General features: G+C 32.1%; 1 protein-coding gene and 1 pseudogene across 2 annotated transcripts; one reads left to right on the top strand and one right to left on the bottom strand.

Moving 5' to 3' along the window:
* LOC115244002 overlaps positions 1–2381 on the bottom strand; it is a 6758-nt pseudogene extending 4377 nt beyond the window's left edge.
* Positions 2382–2658: 277 nt separating this feature from the next.
* LOC115243999 (cyclin-dependent kinase 9) lies at positions 2659–11911 on the top strand. Of its 2 annotated transcripts, none has more exons than XM_029821334.1 (7): positions 2659–2898; positions 5302–5386; positions 7269–7359; positions 7780–7946; positions 8387–8625; positions 8735–8882; positions 11446–11911. In XM_029821334.1, the coding sequence occupies exons 1-7, from the start codon at positions 2744–2746 to the stop codon at positions 11752–11754; spliced, it is 1194 nt and encodes a 397-aa protein (XP_029677194.1). In that variant the 5' UTR covers positions 2659–2743; the 3' UTR covers positions 11755–11911. The 2 variants fall into 2 exon arrangements, with proteins under 2 accessions (XP_029677194.1, XP_029677195.1); XM_029821335.1 differs by lacking the exon at positions 2659–2898 and adding an exon at positions 3007–3052.
* The last annotated feature ends 3096 nt before the right edge of the window (positions 11912–15007 follow it).

The raw sequence follows: 15007 nt of genomic DNA, 5'->3' as shown, positions 1-15007 counted from the left end.
GACGTGGCCGTGACGCGAAAATCTACACCAAAGAATCGGGCTTAGCCCGTACACCAAAGTACGAATTCACGGCGACGACGACAGAACGAAACGATTCCGGGCGCGATCGCGAGTGGCGAATATGGCGGAGGATAACCTCACCGGTACTTTTCCTCTCGTGGTGGTTACACGGGGTCAGCGACGTTGACGTCCTCTCCCTCGGGTCCGTCCTTTCGCAGCTGCCGATCGCCGGGATCCTCTCCGCTCGCTCTCGTCTCGTTATCGCTCTCGTCTTTTACAAAACTGCTCGCTCTCGCTCGCTATCGGCTCGCAGGCTCGCTCTAGTCTGATCCAGTGATGCCAGAATGCCCACGCTAGCAACACGCAACCGTAGTGGAGGGGATACGCACACAAGCGAAAACCGTGTATACGTAATGCGCAGAACGCTCTGCGCATTACATGTACACGGTTTTCGCTTGTGTGCGTATCCCCTCCACTACGGTTGCGTGTTGCTAGCGTGGGCATTCTGGCATCACTGGATCAGACTAGAGCGAGCCTGCGAGCCGATAGCGAGCGAGAGCGAATAATTTTGTGGCTGAGAGGACGAGAGCGAGACGAGAGCGAGCGGAGAGGATCCCGGCGATCGGCAGCTGAGAAGGACGGACCCGAGGGAGAGGACGTCGACGTCGCTGACCCCGTGCAACCACCACGAGAGGAACGGTACCGGTGAGGTTACCCTCCGCCATATTCGCCACTCGCGATCGCGCCCGGAATCGTTTCGTTCTGTCGTCGTCGCCGTGAATTCGTACTTTGGTGTACGGGCTAAGCCCGATTCTTTGGTGTAGATTTTCGCGTCACGGCCACGTCGTCAAGCGATTCGAGCCCCGGAGCCTCGAAAGTATCGGTTTCCGCGGATCGAGACATTACCTCGCGTTTTTAATAAACCGTGTGTCGTCTCTCTGAAGATTCGGATTCCGTAGATTATATTTGCGCTGGTTCTCGCACGTCTAGCGTTTAAGACCCGTTCGTACTGTATGTCGGTCGTTTGAGTGTGAGGGTGATTCACGTCAATTTGTTATATTATTTATGTCTTTCGTTTGTGAATCTTCGCGTCGAAACTGTGCGTGCACGTCCGGTGCAACTTTCCTTCGCGATTATTATATGGGTTACATGAGAGTGTGAATCGCGTAAATTCGACGTATTATATCGGCTGTAAAGCACCGCGTCTCAAAATTGTGAGCGCGTTTTGTGAGAGTTTCCTCGCGATTCTTGCATGAATTGCGTGCGTGTGTGTGTCGAATATTCAATTCTGCGTAATCTGTCCGTCCGAAATCGAAGCATGTCCGCGTTGCATTAATTGCCTGTTAATCTTAAGTTGCTAGAAGAACGTAATATTCAATTTCTTCGCAGTGCGAGGCGTAATTCAAGCCGAGCGAACATTCCGGCCGATCTAACGGGTCGGTCTCGGCGTCCACATTACAGGGTTTCGCGCACCGCGTCTAACACCCAGTCTCGCAACCGCGTTTCTCTTACTGCAGCCGTATATCCGCGCGGTTTATCATTACTATTCTCGAGGAGCTGCGGCTCCCGATATTATAATAAATCTGTTAATTTCTTTGTTTAATTGGCCAGTTTCTTTTCAATTGTGTTTGTCGTTTCCGTAATTGTCGCCTCTTGCATAACTTATCGCGTTAGGACAACACTCGCCCTGCCCCTCTACCGTTAGGCGAGCTAGTCAGCCCGTGGCAAATTCCGACAAATTTCTTTCGCGTTTATTTCTCGCTTATTTCGCGTGTTTCGCGAATTGATACGTGATAGATCGTATCTGGCGCCCAAGTTTGATTCTCGCGATTATCTCTCGGATATCGTCACAGTACGCGCGGAATTCTTTGAGAGTCCGGCGAGAGCACTTGGGAGGAATCTGAACGCTCTCTGGGTGTCTGGATGCACCCGGGTGGGGAATCGGAACACAGCTTTTCATGGGCAGCGCAGCAATTCTGTAAAATCACCAAACAATGCTAATTAGTTACTAAACTGCTGCTGCTTTTCACTGCCCATGAAATGTTACTTTAAGACGGTCTTAAATATAAGAACTGACTATGAATACCGGCCTAAAATCAAAGATGCCGACAAGGAGTTGCGCTACTGTATATACTGTGTATTTACTAAGCATAGTATTTTTTTTCTGATAAATATGTAATCGCAAAACAACAAATTTTCTGAGAATTTTGGAATATAATTGATGATAATTTAAAATGTGATTAGCAGGAACATCACTAAATTTAGATGCAGCACTGTCATGCGCATGCGTTCGTTTAAAGTAAGATGGCGTATATTTCTTTCTCTCTCACCAAAACTGTCAAGTTGGCCAGACTTTGTAAAGCCCGTATCAGACTATGCATTGAGGTTGAAATTTGATCAATCAAGACAAAGAAATTTTACAATTTAAAGAAATTTAAGGCTCTCGTGACATCACAAATTTCAAATAATCGCGGGCTAAAGAAATTTTAGTTCCTTTTATCTTGATTGGTCAAATTTCAATCTTCAATACGTAGTTTGATATGGGCTTATGGCCCTCGCACTGGACTCGATGAGCGATGAACGATGGACGATATCCAATGAGAGCTTTATTTTTTCGGAAAAGCAGAGCTCTCATTGGATATCGCCTATCGCTCATCGCTCACCGCGTCCAGTGTGCGAAGGCCAAAACAATGGGATCGCTCATTCCAGTATGTATAGAGTTCAATAAATATTTCCTACGTCAATGTTATTTAAAATTGTTTCGAAAAACTACATACGTAATGCAACAGCAATGAATACGAAGGAAAAAGAGAAGTACATTGAAGAATTTGATTTTCCATATTGCGATGAATCTTCGAAGTATGAAAAAGTTGCAAAAATTGGCCAAGGGACTTTTGGGTAAGCATAATCTGTTTTAAGGTTATGTAATAATATTAAAAGGCTTTTGTAGTTTTTATAATTTATGTAACATTTTTAATGTCACATTTTTAATTCAGTCAAAAAATTATTATATGTACAGGGTGTATCATAAAGACCGGATCAACGCTTAAGGGTAAATTCTTGAGATCATTTCAAGATGCTTTTTTCTTAGCAATATCGATAATAATTTCTGTGTTATAAGCGATTCAAAAAGAAAGGCTTTTTGCAAACTAAACTTTATAGAAAGTTAAAACCATATTCTTTAGTTAATTTCAGATAGAGTTTACTTTAATGGAGAGAGAGAATTTTAATTTAAGGTTTAGTTACAAAGATATATGATGGAAAGATTGAAAACTTCCAAAAAATGATAACCTCTCTCGACATTTTCGCTGAGGAAAAATCATCTCCAAATGATCTCAAGAATTTACTCTTAAGCGTTGATCCGGTCTTTATGATACACCCTGTATATATAATTATTTTTGTATGTGCATATGTTAATAATCAACTTTAAAAAGATAGATATTTAGATCATATACATTATTATAATTCATAATATGATACATTTTATATTATTTTGTAACATTATTTCAAAGGATCACGCACGATTCTTATGAGAAAAACGTGTTTGGTTAATTTGCTTGAATTTGTGATATGTTGTAGTTCTTGTGTTCCTGATCAAAAATGTCAAGTTACAGAAACTTTCTATGTCCAGTTTCTGAATTATTCGGATATACAAGAAGTGTCGGAACCTCTTAATATTTCGAAAAATACACATTTTAGAAAAAGAATGTTCCATATAAAAATTTTAGGGTTTTATGTGATGCATTACATAGCAATATTATTATAGCAATATTATTGAATAGCATTGTCAAAGTCATGTAAAAATCACTTTGGAATTTTTAAATAGAGATCTCCATTTTTTATTACATATTCTTGTAGCTTACCTCGAGAGCTTTTCAAAACACTGTAATAAAGTATTTTTTCATTAAATACATTCTGAGTTAGGAGACTTAAAAGATACAGTATCGCCAGCATTAGTATTACTTGAAAGTGATTTTTACGTGACCTTTACAATGCTATTTAAAGTCACACTAACATTTGCTATTGAATGCGCCACTTAAAACTCTACAATTTGTATTTGAAATATTTTTCTCAAAAATGCTGTATTTTCGAGATTTGAAAAAATGTTTCAAATAAAAGTTGTAGATAGTTTTAAGTGGCGTAGTAAGTAGTCTCTCTTTTGCATTTTAGTTAAAGATATATTACATGTTACATAAGTCTGTAACACTAGATTCAGAATTGGGACATACGTAAATTTTTATCTTTTTATTGGCATTGATCTCTATTCATTTCTTATAATTACACTTAAACATATCTATAAATTTGCACATTTTTAAAATTTTATTTGGGTTTTTACTAAGTATTCTCCATATGAGAGTAGCATATATTTTCAAATCTATCTTTTCATCATAAGCTATAAATATGCAAGATTATAGTTTTAATGAAATTTATATTTTACAATTTGTTGTGTGTAATCAGTTAATTTCTATGAAACATCACACTTTCTCTTACTACTAGAGTTTAATCAGAACTTTGTTGTATAGATACTTTCTTTATTCACATATAACTTGATATTTCATTGCTTACATACTGAGTTATATTTTGTTGTTTATATACTGAGTTACATTTTAAAGTTTATTCCTTGGAGTAGAGTAGCGTTTGACTAGTAAGGATAACGTTTTTGTTTTTTTTGTCCAGATTGGTCAATCAAACGTTACTCTATTCCAAGGAGTAAATTTTGGAATGCAACCCTGCAGCCCCCTTAGTAATCTAAGATTGAATGAATACATTAGTTTATGTCATTGACTTTTTTTTTTGGGACACTGTTTACACTTTGAAGTTTGTACTATTATTAGCAACATTTATATTCTATGCTTTATCCATCCAATATTTCTAAAAAGTTTCCTGTATTGCATTGATTCTTGGATTTTTACTGTAATAAAGCTTAGACATATTATGATCAAATGTATGATTATTTGGACTTTATATTATGATATATTTTTTTGCTTAAATTGCATTGAAGGGCTTGTGATCAATTTTATTATCATTCTTTGCTTTTTACTCTATCCTCGCTATGAGCTACTCATTGTTGCTTAGCACTAATACAGTCTGAACTTTTAAATACTTGACTACTACCTTGTACATTTTTTTATATAAAAATGTGATTTATATTTTAAAAATTTAAATCTATTTAAATAAATTTTTCAGAAATATGAAAGAAAAATTATATATCTATCTACTGTATTATAAATGTGTATTAAATATATCTAATTCTTTATATCTAATTTTATATTTTATATAATATATTTGATTGTTTTACAGAGAAGTGTTTAAGGCCAGAGACAAGAAAACGAATAAGAAGTTTGTTGCAATGAAGAAAGTATTAATGGACAATGAAAAAGAAGGAGTAAGTTTATGTTATACAGGGTGGTCCTGAAATAGTTAAAATCAGAGATTGGATTGGGCTCATAAGGATGATGAAAAAAGTTCCCATAAACATTAATCTAAAAATGCATCCTTCAGGAGTTACGATTCATTTAATTATTAATACCTGATTCAGAAAAATGGAAGGCCATGAAAGGAAAAAACTTTATTTTTATTTACAGAAGTTGTTGAAAATGTCCACCGTTAACTAAAACACACACTTCCATCCGTCTAACCATTGACTGTTTAACACGCTCAAAGATTCCTGGCGTATATCTTATAATTTCGCAGCTGTTGATAATGGGATCTCGTAATTCCTCTACATTGCACATGTTTTGAATTCTGAAGTGTTGCCTCCGTGCAGATCACTCGATTAAGCTACTTATTAAACACATTAATTAAAAAAGCACAAATCATAGTAAGTACGATAAAAACTTTGAAAGTATTTATTCTTCGAAATTGATAATTAAATGAGTCGTATCTCCTGAAGGATGCGTTTTTAGACTAATGTTTATGGGAACTTTTTTCATCCTTATGACTAGCCTAATCCAATCCCTGATTTTGACTAACTATTTCAGGACCACCCTGTATAACATAGTTCAATCACAAATAACTTTTTATTAACACAAAGACAAAACTAATTATATTCCATAGTGTTCTTGACGCTGAATACGATTCCAGTTTCCAAATCATGTCACAATTTTGAGAAATTTCCAGTTTCAGTTGCAAGAAAGGGCTATTTTTATGTATTTTTTTTTAAATGTATTTTATATCATATTATAACTATAGTATGTGATATATTGGAAAAATTTTATTGCGATCAAAATATACATTACATTGTTTCTTTTTTTGAAAAATAATTCATTATCACATTTGTTATTAATTTTTAAAAGTAATTTGTTACCATTACTCATATTGTAGCTTGACATTACTCAAATAATAATGAGCCGTTACAATTTTCATTACTTTTTTTAATGTTAATATAAAATTAAATTAAACATCCAAAAAATTTACATTTGGAATTTTATTTCATATTAAAATATAACAAAAACGATAATTTTGATATCGTTATTGATGTAAAGTGTATAATAATTTTGATAATAATAATTAATTTTGAATAAAAAACAACAAATAAAATTACAAGAAAGCTCTTTTAGGATTTTTGAATGCTGCTTTTCTTGTAATTTTAATTGCAACTTCTCAAAATTATGACGTGATGGAGCAATTTGGTATCGAATTCAGCATTAAAGAAAACTATGGAAAGTGGCTAGCCTTTTTTTTTTACTGCAATCATTAAAATATCAAAAAAAAAAGATTATCTTAATATATTATTAACTTTATTCAATGTTTCTTAAAAATATTTTTTAATTTATTTTAAATAATGATATATATATAAGGTGAGACATTGAAAATGTTACAAGATGTTTTCTCTGAAACTTGATATTTGTCATACAAAAAAATGTTTTAGACAAAATTTATAGGATTTTGATGGAGAAAGAACTTGATAACCTTAAATTTTAACTAACAATAAGAGCATTTTTTGTATGAAGGTCAACCTAGTTTTTTTAAAATAAAATTACCCTAATTTTTTTATATAAATCGATTCCTTGCATATTTGGCGTAAAAAGTTATAAAGGCAGGATCGCTAAAAATTGAACAGTTTACCGAGATATTTTATACTTTAATCTGACATAATTTTACATAAACTATGAAATATCTCGTAAAATATTCATTTTTCGATTATCTTACCTCAATACTTTTATGCACAAAATAATGAGAGGAATCAATGATTGTAAAGAAAATAATTGTTTTCATGAAAAAGTATAAATATGCAACTAGCAGTTATATATAAAATTTTGTTACAGTTTCCTATTACAGCGTTACGAGAGATAAAAATATTACAATTGCTGAAACATGAAAATGTTGTCAACCTTATAGAGATTTGCAGAACACGAGGTAAATAATACACTGTTTTACAATTATTAATAAACCATAAATATGTAGATGTACACATTTGGCATTGCAACAGTATCGCGTCGCTTTCTACTATGTTATGTAACATATAGTATTTTTAATATGTATATATTTACAATACTAATTTTAGTTAAAAAATAAATTTTCTTTTTGAGGGTTTTTAATATCTTCTATTGTTTGTGAATCAGAAAATAAAAATAAAAAATTCAGTTTGCAAAATTGATTTTATTCCTTCAGAATGAACTTGTAACAAATAAAAATAGTATTACTTATCAAGACACTTTATTATTCCCAATTATTTGATAAATGTTTGTTCTCATTTAGAAACCTTTCTTTATAAAAATAATCATTATTAAGTACCTAATATATTGACATTATATGTTGATATATATATGCTTTCAGCAACTCAATATAATCGATACCGTTCTACCTTCTATCTAATATTCGATTTCTGTGAACATGACTTGGCTGGCTTGTTGTCAAATGTTAATGTAAAATTTAGTTTAGGGGAGATAAAAAAAGTTATGCAACAGTTATTAAATGGTCTTTATTACATACATAGCAATAAGGTAAGAAATTATTATACATATTTTACTTTTTATAAGTATTTTGAAAATTTATAACAGAAACAGATTATATATTTGGTTAAGAATATTAGGTTATTTTATAATAACCAGCATCATTATCATTATCACCATATTATTATCATTACCACTATTATTATTATCATCATTATAATTAATTAATCCATTAAAAGATAATTACGTTATATTACGTTAGATTACTGAATATATGATCGAATTATCCTCTTTAATGGATTAATTTATTATAATGATAATAATAATAACAATAATAATAATAAATAATAACTGTTATTATAATAAATGGCATTGATAAATAATAATAATAACGATGATAATGATAATGATGATAATGCCAGTTATTGTATATTATTATCATGATAAAAATAATAATAATAAAAAATAATGCATTATTTTGTATATCATAGATTTTACATAGAGATATGAAAGCTGCTAATGTTCTAATAACAAAGAATGGTGTACTAAAGTTAGCTGATTTTGGCTTGGCACGAGCATTTAGTGCAAAAAATGGTCATTCAAATCGTTATACAAACAGAGTTGTTACTCTTTGGTACCGGCCGCCTGAACTTCTACTCGGTGACAGGAATTATGGACCTCCTGTCGATTTGTGGGGTGCTGGTTGTATAATGGCAGAAATGTGGACAAGGCATGTATTGCATTCTCTGTAAATATATCTTGCACAATGTATGTAATTGTGTTATTTTGTGTGTAATTGTATAATTTTATATACAAATATACTTTTTATGAATTCACAGGTCTCCTATAATGCAGGGTAATACTGAGCAGCAACAGCTTATATTGATCTCGCAATTATGTGGCTCAATAACGACTGAAGTGTGGCCTGGAGTTGAAAACCTAGACTTGTTTAACAAAATGGATCTTCCTAAAGGACAAAAAAGAAAGGTAAAGAGTCAATAAAATTCTTTTTTGCAGATGCATGTACATGTAGTAACTATAATAACATTAACATGATAATAATATTGACTTTTAATTTATTTTTTAAGAATTAAAATATATAAAAACTTATACATACATTACATTATATACTATATTAAAATTAATAATATACAATACATTAGATTCTAATAAAAGCAAATTTTATAGAAATGGTATCATAAAACATTTACAAATAATTAATATTAATAATTATTAACGCAGCTATAAAAATCTAGTCATCTAGATAGAATGAAAAAACTTTGGCCCGTATAAGGGTGCATTTTGTTTGATACTATTTTCATTTGGAAGGATTAATTGGGACGAAGAATCTTGCACTTTGAAGCAAAACTAGCTTGAGAGAGCACACTCAATTGCAATATCATGGATGTATTTGACGATTATGGTTTAAAATAAATAATAAAATTAAAAAGTTAAAGGAGGCTCGAATGATAAATATTGATAAATATATCAATTCTCTTCTTATTAATTATGGCTAAGTTTATACCAATATACTTTAATACGTATTATACTGGCCAATCATAGCCATTTCTCTTAAAGAATGGAACGACTGTGATTGGACAGAATTTATTTTACGTATTAAAATATATTATAAACTAGGCCATTGATCATGCGATCGAAATTTGGGAAATAAAAGCAGTGCGTGATCGTGACCCGCGGGTATTTCGAAATAGAATAGACGTTTTTGAAGACGTTTATAATGATCACAAGTTCCGACAAAAATATCGGTTAATTAAAGAATGTTGTTACAATTATATGCGCGTTTGCGTTTTGTATTGCAGTAGAAAGAAAGATCTAAGTGAAATTTACTAATTTAACTTATGGCGCGTGATATAATGAACTGTTTGAAGGCCAATCACAGTGCCGTATGCGCGTAATAAGCATAATATATATACATGGTAAATAAATAAATGTACCTCTAAAATCATAAATGTACCTCTAAGTTAGAGGCGCTATAAATGTGTGATGAGAATACGACTGACTTTAGCCGTATATTTATCTGCGCCTCTAAATGTGGCACTTTAGATGTGCCTCTAAATGTGAGCTCAGAATACGGGCCTTTATCTTTAGCAGACATAACATCAACTTTATTTCAAACTCTTACAAGGAATGAATTGCAAAGTTTTTTAGTAATAATTTATTAGAGAATTTTTTAGAGATTTTTGATGTTTACTTTTTAATTACCTTTTTTATTAATGCGTTTTTGTATCTTATATACATTATACCTATAAATATTTATATTCATTATAACAGAAACATTATGGCCCGTATTCTGAACTCACATTTATCACTAAATGTGCTTCTAAATATGCCTTAGATGACATGATAAATGTGGCGGTATTCTGAGCGCACATTTAGCGTCACATTTAGAGACAGATCGCCATTTTTAGGCTAAATGTGCAACTTATAATGAAAATCGTATTCTGAACCACATTTATAGCACATTTATGCTATTCTCGATAAATGTAGCAATAAATGTGCCCGAGGGCACATTTATACGTACATTTATACGTAATAGCGATGCGTTGTACTCGATGCTTTGCAAGTTGTTGATTAATTCTATCTTTGTTATACAATTGATTTCATTAATAAAATTATTACAGATCAAGTTTCTGTAAATAATAGAACTTTTTTATATAACAATATTAATGATATTTGGTCAATTCTGAAATTTCTTCTAAAAGTATAGTTGTATAAAATGCAATGAAAGGTGCATTTTGTTTGACACTATTTTCACTTCGAAGGATTAATTAGGACGAAGAATTTTGCACTTTGAACTCAACTGCAATATGAATGTATTTAACGATTATGGCTTAAAATAAATAATAAAATTAAAAAGTTAAAAAAGGCTCGAATGATAAATATCAATAAATATCGATAAATATCAATTCTCTTTTTATTGATTATGGCTTAGTTTATACCGATGTACTTTAATACGTACTACACTGGCCAATCATAGCCATTCCTCTTTAAGAATGGAACGGCTGTGATTGGATAGTATAGTATTTATTTTATATATTAAAATATATTGGTGTGAACTAAGGCCATTGATCATACGATCGAAATTTGGGAAGTAAATGCAGTGAGTAATCGTGGCCCGTGGGTTTTGAAATAAAATAGATGTTTTTGAATATTATAATGATCGCAAGTTCCGACAAAAATATTTGTCGTTTGCGTTTTGTGTTGCAGTGGCATTAAAAGAAAGATCGAAATGAAATTTACTAATTTAACTCAGCGCGTGATATAATGAACTGTTTGACGGTCAATCACAGTGCCGTATGCGCGTAATAAGCATAATATACAACACGATAGTCATAAATGTATCTCTAAGTTAAAGGTGCTATAAATGTGCGATGAGAATATAACTGATTTTAGTCGTATTACTAGTACATTTATCTGCATCTTTAAATGTGGCACTCTAAATGTGAGTTTAGAATAAGGGCCTATGTTTTCAATTTTATATAATTTTTATTTTAATAAATTTCTGTAATTTTAATATGATTTTATATAGGTGAAGGATAGATTAAAGCCATATCTGAAAGACCCTTACGCCTGCGACTTGCTGGACAAACTTTTAATTCTCGATCCTAGCAAAAGATGCGATTCTGACTCGGCCCTCAATCACGATTTTTTCTGGACTGATCCAATGCCATGCGATCTCAGTAAAATGCTAGCACAGCACACTCAGAGCATGTTTGAATATCTGGCACCGCCGAGACGACCTGGTCACATGCGTCATCCGCACCATCAAGTACCTGGAGGACCAACTAAGCCGAGTTCCAGTATGGCCGATAGCGGATACCAAGATCGCGTTTTTTAGTACATTTTATTCCAATATATATAATGTTATATTTTATACATATATATACATATATAAATTTTATATACAAAATTATCATGTAATTATAATTCCATCTTATGCGACGTTACTTTAGTATAATTTTAATGTAGTTATTAAAAATTTTGGTAAAAGTGCATAATAACCGACCCAGCTCCAATGACCTTGACCTTGACATATGTTGTCAAGGTCATAACCCTGAGTAACCTCCAAAAGATTTTAGCCGTCGCTCGTTATTTATTACAAAGTTATTAAAAATCAAATTATACGATAAGAACAAGTATTAAATGCAAAAATGATGACGTGCGTATTTTGATCAGTCTGGTTTAATCATAGATATATAGACTGGATTGAGCATTGCGAGATAGACAAACGCGCACTCGCTCTAGAAAAGGAAGTACTATATGGGAGGTCTATGTTTGTCTCTTTTCCTAGCATCTCATTGGTGATTTTCTATATGGAGGGGGACAAAATCACCAATGAGATGCTAGGAAAAGAGACAAAATAGGCCTCCCATGTAGTATCTTTCTTTCTACAGCGAGCGCGCGTTTGTCTATAGCAACGCTCAGTCCATTCTATATGTCTATGGGTTTAATCGTTCAAATTCTTCGTCTTGCAAAGTGCATGCGTGGGCGCAGTGGGTTCCGCCCCCCTTCACTTTCGGAAGATATAACCTAACCCAAACCAAATTTTAATTTTAAATCAGAAATAGGTTTGGGTTAGGTTATATCTTCCGGAAGTGGAGCCCCCTGTAGGGGGGGGGGGGCAGAACCCACTGCGTCCATGCGTACACTTTCCCATGCACACAACAATTGTGGGGTGAATCTCGCTTTGCGTTGTAAAGTATATGCGTGGGCACAGTGGGTTTCGCACCCCTACGGGGGGGCTCCACTTACGGAAGATATAACCTAACCTAACCCAAATCAAATTTTAGTTTTAAATCAAAAATAGGTAAAAAAAACAAATAATTGTTTAAAAAAATACATTGCAATAAAAAATGGGGTGTTCCATTTAAAAGAACATTGATCACATTGACCTCACCTTGAAAAGGTCACTCAAGGTCAAGTCTATATTTTTATCATGTGATCCCCTCAAAACCCAACAACTTTTGTCTAAAACATTTTTTCATCCGACCACTTTCTGCGATGTTAATCGGGGTGCACAATTAAAATGGGACACCCTGTATATTTCTTTTAGATAATAAATGAAACTGTTTAACTTCCCCCTAATACATCATCAATAATAATCAATACAGCATGTACTTCAGATAAAATTGAAATTAATGTAAAAGAGAAAAATAAAAAGTTAGAAAAAATAAACAAAAAAATGCAACTCCATTTAATTCGTTTGCGCAAAAAAAATTTTCATAAAATATATTTATAATAATATCTTAAAACATCCTATAAATGTCCTGAACTATCCTGGACATATTCAGGATGATCCTGAGGACGAATATTGACAGGAAATTATGAAACCGATAATAGTGAATATCTTTCTCGTTTCTTAGAATATTTAAAATCTAAAAAAGATATACTTTATTCTTCTGTATCTAATGCATCTCCTACATAATCATAGATCAAATTCCTTCTTTAGATAATAGTGCAATAAAAGAATACAGTAATATAGAAATGATGAATTGTTTATATAATGTTGCAGGATATTGTTTGGCATCTATTAAAAAAACATACATCACATGCTCCATTTGCGTGCAATCAGTTGGTTCTAAAAAATCTCAAAATTTTCAATTTTCTGAACTTGTAAGAATTAAATGTTACAATACAAATACTCTTTATTTTATTAATAAGCCAACATCTCAAGTTTTCTTACAATTAGAAAATATTTTTAGACATTATATACGGTTCTTATTTTCAAAAAATGCGTAATGTAACGTTGGAAATTGAAGATTAAAGATTGGAATTTGACTAATCAGAACAAAAAAGACTAAAATTTCTTTGCCTTGATTGGTCAAATTTCAATCTTGAATCTTGAATCTCAATCTTCAAGCGTAGTCTGATACGGGCTTTTTAATAAAATTAATCAAAAATGTATTATTAATTTAATTAAAAATGATGTTATAAATCTTGTCTTTTATCTTTTATTTCTATATTGAAACTTATTTATGTCTTATTACTTCTTTTATATCATCTCTTTTTGTATATCACTTTTTTTTTATAGAATTAAGAGAAAATATTAAATGTAAAAAATTATTTAACATAAATTATTTAAATTAATATAAAAACTAGTTTTTAGTCTATTTCTATAATATTTATCATTTAATATTATTTACATTTAAAATAAATAGAGTAATTGAAATTTGAATATGAGCGGGAGTTGACGAAAAATGGCGGACCAATCAAAAGTGGCCCTCTTATGGCCAGTCTCTTATTGGAAGATATCTAGCCTAGAAAAAGGGCCCGAGCACAACCTTTGCATAAGCGCATAACCATAAGCATTAGTGCCAATCTACAATAGGTGGTTTAAGCCCTAAGCCCATGAAGGAAGAGTAAGAAGAGTTATCTCGATAGTGTAGAAAGGAAAAAAGTTGGTCATGAAAAATGTTCCGTATGTGGCCAGGTTTCAATCTTCAAGCGTAGTCTGATACGGGCTTTTTAATAAAATTAATCAAAAATGTATTATTAATTTAATTAAAAATGATGTTATAAATCTTGTCTTTTATCTTTTATTTCTATATTGAAACTTATTTATGTCTTATTACTTCTTTTATATCATCTCTTTTTGTATATCACTTTTTTTTTATAGAATTAAGAGAAAATATTAAATGTAAAAAATTATTTAACATAAATTATTTAAATTAATATAAAAACTAGTTTTTAGTCTATTTCTATAATATTTATCATTTAATATTATTTACATTTAAAATAAATAGAGTAATTGAAATTTGAATATGAGCGGGAGTTGACGAAAAATGCCGGACCAATCAAAAGTGGCCCTCTTATGGCCAGTCTCTTATTGGAAGATATCTAGCCTAGAAAAAGGGCCCGAGCACAACCTTTGCATAAGCGCATAACCATAAGCATTAGTGCCAATCTACAATAGGTGGTTTAAGCCCTAAGCCCATGAAGGAAGAGTAAGAAGAGTTATCTCGATAGTGTAGAAAGGAAAAAAGTTGGTCATGAAAAATGTTCCGTATGTGGCCAGGTTTGCCAAATGGAATGACTTGGACCAATTCGTCGCCATCTTGAATATTCGTACATATATAGTGTTATGTTTAGTT

This window comes from Formica exsecta, unplaced genomic scaffold (assembly GCF_003651465.1).
Source record: "Formica exsecta isolate Colony F162 unplaced genomic scaffold, ASM365146v1 scaffold784, whole genome shotgun sequence".
In the NCBI taxonomy this organism is placed as follows: Eukaryota; Metazoa; Arthropoda; class Insecta; order Hymenoptera; family Formicidae; genus Formica; species Formica exsecta.
The sequence above is the reverse complement of the archived record's forward strand: the minus strand, read 5'-3'. Positions and strand labels throughout refer to the sequence as shown.

Excerpts from the sequence above, each read along its gene's own strand:
- LOC115243999 (XM_029821334.1), top strand. The coding sequence starts at position 2,744 with ATGTTATTTAAAATTGTTTCGAAAAACTACATACGTAATGCAACAGCA. Across the intron at positions 2,899-5,301 it reads ATTGGCCAAGGGACTTTTGG|AGAAGTGTTTAAGGCCAGAG; the intron begins GTAAGCATAATC and ends ATTGTTTTACAG. Across the intron at positions 8,883-11,445 it reads CTAAAGGACAAAAAAGAAAG|GTGAAGGATAGATTAAAGCC; the intron begins GTAAAGAGTCAA and ends GATTTTATATAG.